General features: G+C 38.0%; 1 protein-coding gene across 3 annotated transcripts in view; it reads right to left on the bottom strand.

Annotated features, from left to right (window-relative positions):
- LOC137405748 (E3 ubiquitin-protein ligase RNF168-like) overlaps positions 1 to 14,679 on the bottom strand; it is a 41,673-nt gene that overhangs the window by 8,185 nt on the left and 18,809 nt on the right. For 2 of the 3 annotated variants that reach the window (XM_068092129.1, XM_068092130.1), the window contains exons 2-8: positions 13,688 to 13,755; positions 10,869 to 10,973; positions 8,561 to 8,584; positions 6,951 to 7,155; positions 5,636 to 5,768; positions 5,130 to 5,222; positions 4,221 to 4,316 (exon numbers count right to left, since the gene is read on the bottom strand). In XM_068092129.1, the coding sequence (XP_067948230.1) occupies positions 4,221 to 4,316; positions 5,130 to 5,222; positions 5,636 to 5,768; positions 6,951 to 7,155; positions 8,561 to 8,584; positions 10,869 to 10,973; positions 13,688 to 13,755 (724 nt within the window). Of the gene's footprint in view, positions 1 to 4,220; positions 4,317 to 5,129; positions 5,223 to 5,635; positions 5,769 to 6,950; positions 7,156 to 8,560; positions 8,585 to 10,868; positions 10,974 to 13,687; positions 13,756 to 14,079; positions 14,209 to 14,679 lie in introns of those variants that run through there. The other variant, XM_068092131.1, reaches the window with a different exon arrangement.

Here is a 14,679-nt window from a genome sequence, read left to right as displayed (position 1 = left end):
CCAATTAGAGTGCAACCCCGAATTACGACACATTTTACGGATTTTTGCTTTATGATGTGGAGCACGATGTTTTCGCCTCGTCATTACGACATTTTTTGCCATGCGACAGCAGCAAAAATGTCCTTGAAATTTAAATTTGTCGGCCGGTGTGCCGAATACGTCGGAATATCAAAGATGCTGATAAGCTATTCACCGAAATCCCTCCCGCAATGCGTGAAATAGATATGATACTAACTCTCTCTCAGTTCAGCATTCTTCATGTTTCGTAAATGTTTGATATTGCTGGAGTGAAACAAAAATTAGTGTAAAGTAAGCGAAAGTGAAAATTCATTGTGAATTTTAGCGTGTAATATGTTTACTATAAACTTTAATTCATGATACGTATATAACTATACAACTAAATATATTACTTTAATTCATTAGCCATGGGTCCTAAGATTGATAACGACGTTGAAAGAAGAGGTAAGAATCATCACAATAATCATAAGCAGATCATAACAACTAAATACACTAAAGTTACCGTGGGTAACTATAGTAACTAAAATTAATATATTATTTTATTACTAATTTTGAATATGTACTGTACGTACATGAAATTTTTATTTTTTATTTACTATGGGTTGTTTGCATTAGATAATTACTATGGTTTGCTATTCCCCTCTACATGACACTTTTGCCTTACTATGCTAACAACGGAACGAATTAATATCGTACGGCGGAGGTCTACTGTACAATAGTTATAGGACATCTCTTATATTAATATCGTACGGCGGAGGTCTACTGTACAATAGTTATAGGACATCTCTTATATTAATATCGTACGGCGGAGGTCTACTGTACAATAGTTATAGGACATCTCTTATATTAATATCGTACGGCGGAGGTCTACTGTACAATAGTTATAGGACATCTCTTATATTAATATCGTACGGCGGAGGTCTACTGTACAATAGTTATAGGACATCTCTTATATTAATATCGTACGGCGGAGGTCTACTGTACAATAGTTATAGGACATCTCTTATATTAATATCGTACGGCGGAGGTCTACTGTACAATAGTTATAGGACATCTCTTATATTAATATCGTACGGCGGAGGTCTACTGTACAATAGTTATAGGACATCTCTTATATTAATACCGTACGGCGGAGGTCTACTGTACAATAGTTATAGGACATCTCTTATATTAATATCGTACGGCGGAGGTCTACTGTACAATAGTTATAGGACATCTCTTATATTAATATCGTACGGCGGAGGTCTACTGTACAATAGTTATAGGACATCTCTTATATTAATATCGTACGGCGGAGGTCTACTGTACAATAGTTATAGGACATCTCTTATATTAATATCGTACGGCGGAGGTCTACTGTACAATAGTTATAGGACATCTCTTATATTAATACCGTACGGCGGAGGTCTACTGTACAATAGTTATAGGACATCTCTTATATTAATATCGTACGGCGGAGGTCTACTGTACAATAGTTATAGGACATCTCTTATATTAATACCGTACGGCGGAGGTCTACTGTACAATAGTTATAGGACATCTCTTATATTAATACCGTACGGCGGAGGTCTACTGTACAATAGTTATAGGACATCTCTTATATTAATACCGTACGGCGGAGGTCTACTGTACAATAGTTATAGGACATCTCTTATATTAATACCGTACGGCGGAGGTCTACTGTACAATAGTTATAGGACATCTCTTATATTAATACCGTACGGCGGAGGTCTACTGTACAATAGTTATAGGACATCTCTTATATTAATACCGTACGGCGGAGGTCTACTGTACAATAGTTATAGGACATCTCTTATATTAATATCGTACGGCGGAGGTCTACTGTACAATAGTTATAGGACATCTCTTATATTAATACCGTACCGCGGAGGTCTACTGTACAATAGTTATAGGACATCTCTTATATTAATACCGTACGGCGGAGGTCTACTGTACAATAGTTATAGGACATCTCTTATATTAATATCGTACGGCGGAGGTCTACTGTACAATAGTTATAGGACATCTCTTATATTAATACCGTACGGCGGAGGTCTACTGTACAATAGTTATAGGACATCTCTTATATTAATATCGTACGGCGGAGGTCTACTGTACAATAGTTATAGGACATCTCTTATATTAATACCGTACGGCGGAGGTCTACTGTACAATAGTTATAGGACATCTCTTATATTAATATCGTACGGCGGAGGTCTACTGTACAATAGTTATAGGACATCTCTTATATTAATACCGTACGGCGGAGGTCTACTGTACAATAGTTATAGGACATCTCTTATATTAATATCGTACGGCGGAGGTCTACTGTACAATAATAATAGGACATCTCTTATAGAAAGTAGATTTAAATATTACTCATCGCGAAGGGAAATCTCCCTGAGCTTGACTTCTTATAAATTTGACAAATAAATTGAAAAGGTCAATTTGAAATGCTTTTCATTGTGTTAAACCATGACTAGTATAGTTGTAATGGTTGATAACTCATAATTCAATTGTTTTCAGAGAAGAGATGAAATTGCAGTGTTTTCTATACATTTGCTGCTGGAAAATTGATAGAAGGGCAACGTATTTGGTCTTGCTGAGACGTGTATCATATTAACAAATGACTGATGATGCTAGGAATTTATTTGGCAGAATAATTAAAGCGACGGTTAATGATTGTCTAAAAAATCGTAACAAATTGTAAAAATAATGTAAGCCATATATAATAGAGGCTAAGCAACCTAAAATAAGCTTGATACGAAGCCATGGTTGTATCAAAGCTTGTTTTTAAAAAATAAAATGACTAATAAAATCTGACATTCAAAACGCATAACACCTGGGTGAAAAAAGATGTCGTGATCAAAATAATAATTGTAGTTGTCTGCTATCGGTAATATTGAAGAGAGATCATTTGGCTGCCAATGTTCTGCTGTCCTAATTGCCCAGCTGCCAGCTGTTAGCGATAAAATAGCTTTTAGTTACCATGATAATTACTGCCTCTCCATTACCTCTTCTAGGCACACCTTTGAATAAATAAACCACTGGGCATTTCAACAGCAAGACCCGGCTAATGTCTAAGATGGTAAGTGGCGAGGTGTTTTGTAGGCACGAGCCGAGCGTACAGATATGAATATTTCTGGTAGATCTTAAGGTTATTTCACCGGACAATGCTAGACAAAAGCAAATCAGACACGAAAAAAAATTGGAAGACAGCCAGTCGTAATTAGCCCATAATGGACTGAATTTGTGGATTCTCAATGGTTTTATTCAAATATATGATTTGAAGTATGAAAAACATTCATAAAAATTTTAAACTTATGAATCAATAATATGAAAGTAAAACATTGACTACAAGCCTGTCGTAGTTGTCCACAAACCTTGAATGGTTCTCACCTTCACAACTTTTCTAAACGGTTGGAACACCATTCTACCCGTATGATAAACAATTACATTCAATAGTTATGTGTAAGGTGACAGTATGCTGTGAATTGGGTTTGATGACATGAGTTTGTCAAAGACTAGCCCCTTGGTATACCAGGTGAGCCATTACTGGTATGATAAATCTATTATCGTTACGCATGCATCTCGACAAACCCTCCCCAAATGGAGAAACAAAAATAACATTACACAGGAAATAACCGGATGACTTCTAGCTATAATACCGAGAAACTGGAAACAGGAAATGGAAGGTTGCAACTAATCCCCTGATTAATGTTTCTCTCACGTATCACAAAAATTGTTTTCAAGAACCAAAAAAACAAATAACAAATTCTGCTAATGAGAATTTCAAAGTTTGTTTAAAAATACAATTTTATTGTCAATAGATTTCAATGCTCAGCCTTGACTCTAATATACCAATTCAAAAAGATTTTTAAAAATAATTAAAATATGCAATAAAGAATCTTTTGCTTGCTCATAATTCAGAAATCTGATATATTGTCATAACTGCGATTTGCTGGTATACTATGGATTTTGGGGAACTGAAAATATCAGAAGGCAAGCCTTTAAAACCAAGATACTTTAAAACCAAGATCTCCTAAAACAGTAACTGCTGTGGACGCATTAACGTCTTGTCAGATGTATACATTTGTAGACCAACCTAATCAATTTCTTGTAACGGAGCCAATTATGCGTAGTTTAACGCTGTCCAATTGGACTAGGGTCGTTAGAAACCACGCTAAGAGTATCATACATACACTTTTTTCCTTCGTTTCAACTCGGGTGAGGTGAGATCACTCCTGTATGACACAGTGTCACTGGTGGCACCACTCCTCTCCGTACCATCTCTACTACTAAAAGAGAGAATGCAAAAGCATTGTCAACCCCCATATTTCTGCCCGTCAAGCCATTCATGCCTGATTATCACACGATTCATGTTAACATTTGACACAATAGAGTCGTCTTATCCTGATAGGAATAGAGAATAAATTATCCATAAAAAGGTTAGTCTCGTCTCTTCATTTTTTTCACTAAACAGAAGAAACTTTTTTGATGCATAAACATCCAGGTTATTGGCCTGCCTCCAAGCCGCATTGCCAAGATAACGAGTATTACTCTGCCAGCACTAGTTTATAGACCACCCTTCACGCAAGCGTATCTATGGTGATGGCAGACCTTGTGTTAACTGCATGACTTGGCATGTTTAATATAACTAGCTTATACATCGCATACCTAGTAGATATTCTAAACTACACCGCCGAAATCAGAGTAAGTCAGCCACCAGTATTACCTGGTTTGTGCCGCGTAATAGTCTTATCAAAGCGATCAAGATAAACATGAGGACAAACTATGTACTAAGCAAATTATATGATCGCAAACTCATTCTATTAATAAGTTTTTGCAACATGTATGAGTATAAATACGTGCAGGAGAGATGGATGGCAATAAAAAATAGCCAATAACCTAAATATTATAAACTGATGGGAAGACCTTCCTCATGAGGTAGCAAGAATCAACTCGCATCATCATGCCCTAATATCATTTTACCTGTATAAATACGACAGTGATTCATACAGGTTTATAAAGGTCTACCAGCTCTCAGCTCTTTGTTTTTAAATAAAATTAAGAGTGATATTTTCTACCACAGATGGGAAGTAATAGCTTACCAAGAAAATCGTGGTATTATAGGGCTTGTCGTACTTATTCTTAATCCTGAGTTGAACGTACTAGTGTCTGTACTGACGGAAACCGTCGACATCCTGCAAGACATCGATGAGCAAGTGTTTGTCAACATGCCCACTCGGGATTAAATATACAATCTGACGACGATTACCAGATTAACAAGTGTCTGTGATTGGCAAACAAACATTTGGAATTTTTGTCATCAGACTGAAATAGGCTTTTGGTAAGTGTCATGTTTATTGATAACAAGTGACAATAACTCATAAGTATCCTTAGAGCAGTGCCCGCAATGTATACTACCACTAAAATGACAGTGGAGTAACATATCCACAGCCCTGTTACAGGTTACAAAAAGTATAGTCGCAAGTCTTCAGTCTTGTTCTTTATTTTACTTGCTTTAACTGGTGAGCGCATTTACTAGAGACGAACATGACATAGCTGTGATATGCAACGAACAGAGGCGAGTCAAAGGAGTTGCGTGATGACATACCCATCGTTGCTTTGGTCGTCTACGATAGTCTGAAGTGGCTGTAAGAATGTGTGGTTGGGGTGCTTAGAAGAAGATGCCGCAGCGGCAACAGCGGATGATGACTTGTTTAAGGATTTACTGCCGCTAGCCTCGCCTGAATGTCATGAACAAAAGACATGCAGTCAGGTTTGCTGTAGTAAATAATGTCTAAATCATCATTTGCTACGTACATATGATCCACGGTTATATAAGTTATAAGCGGCATTGCGGAATGCTGCCGGCTACCGCAACAAGCAGCGCATGGCCTAGGAGACCGGTGAAACCTACCATCTCCATAAAGTATGAGAATACAGCAATAAATAAGAAAACAAAGGTTGGAATGAGAAGAGATTGCATGCACTTATCAGCTACAGGCTAATAGAAAGCAGCAATAACATATAACTACCATTAACATCGTCCTTTGGCTTTACCGAACAACCAGCCGCATACCGGCGATAATTCTAAGCTTTGAGCAAACAATATACTACTACTCGCTTGGCAATCATCCAGCAATTATATATCGCGTGTTTGCGCTGAACTAATGTGTAACAAAACGAATTGGAATTGTTCACTCACGTAGAATACTATGGCTCACGGTTACCATGAACACCATTGGGCATGAATAAAAGCGATGATGGCTACACTGGCAGCGATTAACGGCTGTAATAGTTAGATTCAAATAAGACATCTTAGCTATGCCCTGGGCTGTTACCCGATGATGAAATCATATGACATTGATAAAAACTGGGCCGCTTAGGCGATGTTAAAATAATAGAAACCAAAGTGATACACAATGGTAGGAGACAGCTCAAGTGTTCTATTGTGTATTGCGCCAACATTACTCTGTACGGAGTTTCAGAACATTCTAGATGACTCACTAGTTTGTTTATCAACTAAGGTTATGGGAGGCAGCGAGGTTTGCCACTTCCAAGCTAGCCAATGAAGAAAGACAGGGTCTAGTGGTCAACAGCCACTATACACATTCGGCACTGGTCAGATATCAATGTTCAATTAACAACAATGACACACAAGAATTGCAAAGAACTTGCTGTCGCTTACTTTAATAGAGAAAGTAGATGAATATCATTTTGTTAGCAGACGTTTTTAAGGTTTTGGAGAAATCATAAATTTGGAGAAATTTTGCCGACAAAATCGAGTTTAACTTTCGTGGTAATCTCAACACTGCCTTGTGCTACCATGTCTAAGCAAAACTCAGCCTTCACAGGAGTACTGTATCTTAAAAACTATAACTCAAATGTCATTATGTCAGGAGAGAGAAAAAAGATAGTGGAGTCACCTGGTGGAGAGGAGGATGAAAAATCTAGTCGTTTAACTGTCTGAGGGCACGGAGTGACCTTGATAGTCTCAGGGTATCCTTTTGCCTTCTCCGCCGGTCGGGGCGGGGTGCGAGGGTACCGCACTATAGGCTTGAAATATCTACTAAATTCTCCAGTTATAGAATCAAGACTGCTACTTCTTTTCGGTAGTGGGAGTCGTTGCCCCTGAAAGACCAAAACTGGCCATTAAATCTTTATTATTGCTTGCATGCGGTTGGTAATGCAGGTGGCTACGGGAGTATTTTGATAGCATTTGCCCATGGTTATCCTCGCAAGAGATGGTGGGCTAGTAAACAGTTGTGTGAAGGGCCATTTTTCATAGGATCAAATGGTCATCCTAGTAAACATCAATTGACAGCAGCCAAAAGCCCTCCTCTCACCACCTGCTCTTGGAACAGTGACATCATCCAAACCATTGAAAGGGTCAAGGAAACAATGGAACGCGTAAACAAGTGGGTCACGTAGCTGTCACGATTCACTATAAATCCTAAAGCATCATAGAAGCTTGTCAAAACAGCTTGCTTACAATATTTTATAGCGAAGACTATTGACTCTACAAGCTAGCTCTCGGATAACATTAATGCACTGATTTGACAGCGATCGGCAGCGCTATCTAAATTTCTGGAATTTAAAAGAAGACTTAACTACAAAAACTTTAAAAGCACGTACGTGGTGTCTCAATGCATAAGGGATGGTTGTCGATGCAATGCTGCAGGGATAGCGTGACTCGTGTGTTAATGTATACCTCAAGTTCCAAACAATATATTTCCCTTGCATTACATGCCTGTAGACAGTGAGCTAGTCAACTAGATATTTATCAAACTAGAACTGCTCCTTTCCCTTCGCATACAATATTTACTAAAATTCCATACAGGCTACAGCGATAGTGTAACGATAAATTGGTACACCAGCGCTGAAGCCCTACTCTAGGTCGTGTTTTCATAAGGTGATGTAGTACAGCGATGGTTGAGCGAAGCCTTACGTCAAGGTTGTACCTTTTAGAGGTCAAGGACAAATACATCAATGATCGGAAAAAATTATGCACATGCAAAAGTGTGACTGCGTTAGTCATTTAGGCCATTTCCATTGCAAAGAGAGCGCGTTGCACGAGTGTTCTGCTTCCAAACAGCGACACTAGACACTAAATCACGACATAATGAGATGGCATTCCCATGTTGGTATTGCAGCATCATATTGGGTGTGGCCTACGCTATCGCTGCATGGAAACTTACTAATTGAAGTAGTACTCATCGTAGCAATGGTAGCCTTTGATAAGCAAAGTAGGCTAATGTTACCTGTCTGAACATGCCCGGCATGTCTCCATGACAGCAAGTATGATGAAACAAGATTTGTTTTATCTCCAACAGGTTAGGCAACTCTATCTCGGCCAGTTAAGTGAAGCCGACACGGAATAGCTTGTTTAAACATGTCTTAATAAAATTCAATTTCGTTAGAAATCTTAACAGTGTGAGCTGTATCGACCATATCGATCAGCTAATTGCTACGCTATTAAAACCTAACAGAAATGTTGAAAGCTTTAGTGCAATCAATAAAGGCCATGCTGGCTTACCTGTGAAGCTGCTGGCTTGTTTTCCTGCAAGACAAAAACAGAAGCACACAGTAATATCAGTTCAGATTATTGTCAAGAAAAGGTTTTTATTTTCTGAACTAAAGTGGTTGATAATCTAGCTGCAAATACGCAGTTCAACTCTGCGTAAGAAAATGGACTACAAAACAAAATACAGAAGAGCGTTCCACTATCATAATGGCAAAGCACAAAAAAAAAATAACCAGTACTGTAAATGTGCAACAGTAGTGTTCACTTTATGGATAAGGAAAGGAACAATAACATATCGGCAATAAATAACCGTCTAAAAGTTACACGTCTCTATTGGTAGGGCGGCAAACTCCTCAGGTAGTTTGATACATATCCAGCTACTCGTCTCTTTTCATAAGAATATGATGTCACACATTTTTCGAAGTGGCAGAAAAAATTTCTGGGATACATATATATACACAACAAAATAGAGCTTACATTAGTGTATGTTTTAATTTAAAAAACATTAAATAGTGAAAAACAAAGATGCTATATGCTACATAAAAACATTGTGATTTAACCATTTAACCAGAAAGATGGGTGAAACCTTAGCTAGTGTCTAGCATGAACTCAGCAGTGTTTGTAATAGCCCAAAATATAATTCTTATGGTACGGCCACACAAAACGAATTATTCGTTCATTCTGATCGAAATCACGAAATGAATGGAATTGTCAGAGCTGTGCATGCACACCGCAATCGTCAACGAAACGCTTTTAATTGGTTGAACAAACTTACCAAGCGCAATTTTAGCAGCGTTTGCCATTGGTATTAGTCCAAGACACGTACCTCGACACACAATAAAAGTATAGGCGCAATTCAACCTGATACATACGACGATGTAACTGCCTAGATGCGCTAAAATGGCAACTGTTTCTACAGCGGAACATTTGCTGCTAAAAAAGTTTTATTATTGAAAAAGAAACGATTTGTAGCCATAGTGTCGGAACGATAAAGAATTACTAATAATTCAATCTAGCCAGTTGTATCTCTATGTTGCAATCTATGTAGTATGTCGCGTTGCACTTGTACTTACATTGTGTGTCGTTATACATGTCCTGAACTATATTTAATTGTAAAAGATTTAAGTGTAAAAGGTGCTAGAATTGTGCTCGCTAATAATTTCCCAATTAAGCCATTTAGAAGCATTTTAGCGACGATTTCGGTGTGCATGTACATCTCAGATAATTCTGTGAATTTCGGCCGAATAATTCATTCATTTCGTGATTTCGGTCAGAATGAACGAATAATTTGTTGTGTGGCCATACCTTTATTATATGAAAACTCATGTTGCAATAGCAAAAAGTTCACTATGTGTTATTCTATGAATGCATTCGGCATTTGAGGTATTAGTATAGTATGATATAACAGACTGAATCTGTTAATGCTCCAAATCTCCGATCCTACACTAGCTTTATAAGACTTCAAGTCAAGGTGAAGGTAATATGAAGTAACGTTTCGTTCATTGTGAGCATATCTATGTTCTGCTTCCAATATGTTGTGACAGCTGGAGAGTATTTAGTTTTGAAATATGAAACAATCACTTGGTGGTTTGCCAAGACACGTACGATAAGTATTGGTAGAGTTTGTTTAGTATTATTTGAAAAAGTCAAAATTATGTTAGCTTTCGTACTAGTGTTTGTAGGAAGACCCTTATAAGACTGCCCGCATGAAATTAGAATTGAAATTTGGAGTGCATATCACATATCACGATATCACAGACAGCTAAGATTCGCATATATATATAGCTACCGACTCATGAGACATCTATTGACAATGCTTTCTGTTACTAGCTGTCGAACACTAGAAACCGACGCCGGCCCCACCGCAAACAGCTTGTACTTGTACGCTAGTAATTTAACCTACATAATTTCAGCGCTCTACTATCCACGATTTTATCACAGAAGCTAGCCCCTGGATAACCAGGTCTCCAAAGTAGCCGTATGCAAGCTATAAATGCGGGCAGTCGAATGAGCCTTCAATCAATGTATCGTAACACTGCAATGGAACACATGCATCGTAGTGCAGTACGTGATCGGTAAACCTTGACCTGAGAGCCGTAAAACCGAGCATAAATGCATGAAAAGAGAACAACAACTAGAGAAATCGGCTACTAGAATTCAGTTAACTTGTGATGAAAAAGTAGCCAGGTGGAGATGTTTATTAAATCTATAAAAAGGGAGTCCAGCCTATCCATACTACATATACAACTGTAAAACAAACTGTTTCAACCAGCTTATATCTACTAACAGCCGTAATCACAGCCAAAGGTTGGGCTCTTACCTTATTGGCCACCCTGAAGGCAGCCAACTCCCGTTCATCTTGTGCAAGTATCTCTTGTATGAGATTTTCTGAAGCGAGGTCTTGCTCCGCCCTTTCTTGTTGCAGCTACAAAGCAAACTTTCGTTACAGGCACTTGGAGACAGACCACGAGAAATACAGATGCGCGAATAGCCATTTCTCAAATAATATCGATCGATTGCTTTTACAATCAACATTGATACCATTAAAAATATTTCATAAAAAAATGCAGCTTTGGGTTTTCTTTACTAAAGGAGAAAACTGGGGTTCGACCTTTTGATGGAAACAGCTTTCCACATACTTTTGAGGAGAATTTGGCTTTTGGGAACCTAGCCTCTCCCTTTTGACCACAACAATTTTTAAGCCTATCTATTCACCTACCAGCGTTAACATAACTGACCCGAACTGAACAACGAAATGAGTTATTAGGAGAAATCCTAGAGAGAAAACATAAAACTGACACCCTCCCCTTACATCCCTGGATTCATATTCAACATCAAACAGTTATAGTCAATGCAAGCCGGTCTTGGCTCTGCTCCAGCAATGGCTGCGAGTTGCGGTCAGACGGGTTTAGACTTGTCAATATGACCCATTGCATCATTCCTGCAGTGTTGCTCACGTAAACAGATAATGTGACCGCACTCGTGAGCTATTGCCGCGCGAAACTGAATTTGAAAGGACTTGGTGAGTCCAGTTTAATTTTTGTAAAAAGTTAATAAACAAAAACAGTTGTATTTATATTCGTGGATGCCATAAACGGTTTGCATGGCTCTTATAGACGACATACAAGTCAAACTCTAATTAAATGTGCAAAATGAAAAGTGGAGTAAGGCGAGATGTGAAACCAGGGTTAGGAGAAATGACAGTCAAACGAAGTAAAAAGGAAACATTGAGTACTGCTAGATACTCTATTTATGATTGGTCAGTTACACTCATAGTGACTACTTTTGTTATTAGCATTTTAATGACGTATTATTATACTCAATAATTATAACTTCTAAATGATAGCAGTTTAGAGCCCAAATGGTCAATAGAAGTCTATAAAAAGGTGTGGTCTGCTTTGCCCAGTTTCATTATACCTTCGCTAATGTCAAAATTTATGACAGCACCATGTACGATGCATGCACATATACAACAAATTCATGCTAGTCTAACGCAGGGGTCAAGGACATAGATGAACAAATAGACACAAAGTAGACACATTGGGACATACTAGTATAACAGCATACTAGCCATCGTTGGTTAAGATTGTGGGCGAGGCATTTGTAACGCCACCACTTTTTACCGTATCACATATCAGACCAGTCATATGTGTCGACTCTGTTAACATGTTCCTGCAAGGAATCTGAATCAAGCTGGATTGAGTTTGTGCCCATGCAAGCGTGATTGTTGCTATGCCCAATTAATGAAACAGTCACTAGCATTGCATCAGCAACACGCTGTAAGGGAGAGCACTTGTAAGGCTAACCCAGAACTTCCCAATACTCATTTCATTTTCTTCCCCCCATGATAACACTTGGCACAATTCCAATCGAACACTGATCAGGCCATCGTACATACATTATCATATGGCACTAGTGATAGATCGAACAGGTACTTTGTATGCCTACCGGCTGCCATCTAAGCATACGGCAGCTACTCAAATAAGAATTTTCCGATAGACAGCAGCAATATCTCATTGGTCAGTGGTAGAACAAATCCTAAAATTATGGTTCAACTATAATCAAATGCATGGGAGGCCTTGATTCTACTGTATATGAACTAAACAACATCTTCAATTCTACCATGGTTGACCAGCCTGTCTAGTTATCAAGCTTACGTGTTGGCAAACAATAGTATTTACAAGTAAAATAGGAATGATTTCATTAGTTATAAATTCGCTATGACGAAAACCTTAGCTTCAGAATGGTGGTTAACGGGATAAACTTATAATTTCCTTGTAGAGGTTGGAGTGTTGACATAAAATCATTTTCTATCCTGTCCCATTGCTCTGGTTATTATTATGAAAACATTTTGTAGCAGAGCATAGTACCATTTCACAACTAGATTCAGACTTTACAATAAAAATTTTACAACTAGATTCATCAGACCTTACAATAACCATTACCAAACAAACATTTTTACTTTCCGACAAAACAAGCAAAATCAAATAGTAAACTAGCTTGAATCTACTCCGACCTTGACATTGCCAGACCTGAAGGTGTTCTACTTGAGACTTACTCAGAAGTCAAGCAGTCAAATCCTTTCTCCACAGTTGCTATTACAACAGGGTTATACATAAAATACAGTAGAACCCGTTTTTCCAAACTTTACTACTCTAGATTTCCATAATCCATAATCATCCAAACAAATGTCCGGACCCCAGATGTTGTTCAACATCTATGATGTTGTCCAACGTTGCCCAGATCACATACGTCTAGGGTCAGGACAATTGTTTGATGCAGCCGTGTCTGTACAAAGAAATACATCTTTGGCCGATAGGTGGCTTTCGTGACAGACGACGCGAGCGACACGTGCGCATGAATTTCTCGCCAGAGCTTTGTACAATAATTTTTGGTTATTACTACTTGTATTGATATTATACTGTACACTATTACAGGTATAACCATATGCTACTCTCCCGTATATGTATATCGTATATGTATATTGTACCATATTTTAGCCAACGAGTATGTGTGGCTTAATATACAATAAAGAACTCAATTTCAATGTCTGAGTTTTTTAAATGTCTAGACACGGCCCACTCTGTATTAGTCCGATCAAATGAGAATCGTCTATACTGTTGCAGCAGACGTTCTTACCTTGTAAAGTTCTTTTTCATATTCTTTCCTAATCTCTCCTGTTTGTGCCAGGTCCCTCACGACTGGCTCTAAAGAAACAAACGGATCGATATAAATTAAAGCATGAATTTTGTTTTCAACTTACACCAGTAATATTTTCAAAATATTCAAAATACACAACCATGTTTCCTCATCTAAAATAACGGTCAACACGTTCTTCACGAACAGGCTTTTAGCTTATCATGAACGAAGCCAGATTAACTAGTCGTAAAAGTACTATTTGCCAAAATAATATATTTATTAGCTTGACAGATTCACTAATCAGGTTTCCGTGAATTTACTTTACAATGACTGTTGTAAAGTACATTCATGTAAAAGTAAAGCCAAATACACAACCCTGCTATATATTATACCTTGTAAAATCATGCCGATGTTCCCATATACAACCAGAAAGTAACCAACCAATTCGGCGATGGCGTGAGCGTAGAATGCGTAAGCAAACTTTATAAATTATCCAGCCGTAACCTCCGGCGCGCATCAGCTATTGAATGTAGAAAGCAGGCTAATCACACGAGGGTGAGTGGATCACGTATGGCTCACTAATAAGGTCACCTTATCGCATAGGAGAAATGGAGAGCATTAGAGGATACAATAAAAGGCAAGAAACAGCTATGAACAAATATTAATCATGCCGTGTCAGGAAGATTAATTGGATATCGTTTAAAAAATAGCCGTTTCCTTGTTGAGTATCTACGCTCCTGAGCGTGATCATTTCAAAAGAGGAAGGCCATACCAAAGAATGACGTGTTCGGGCAGGCGGTAGAAATTGGAATTTCCAATTACATTTGATAAAAGATATAATAAAGAGAACTGCGTGGTCAGACAACAGCAGACAAGAAAGACCGGCTTCACTACACACCCTCATCAAATGTGTAATAAACATTTCTATTATTCAACAATATCAATATTACAAATAGGTTTACCTATCAGAGTCCCCTAGATTGAATGTTTTG

Source organism: Watersipora subatra, chromosome 10, assembly GCF_963576615.1.
Source record: "Watersipora subatra chromosome 10, tzWatSuba1.1, whole genome shotgun sequence".
Classification (NCBI taxonomy): domain Eukaryota; kingdom Metazoa; phylum Bryozoa; class Gymnolaemata; order Cheilostomatida; family Watersiporidae; genus Watersipora; species Watersipora subatra.
This window is presented reverse-complemented; position numbering and strand designations above follow the sequence as displayed.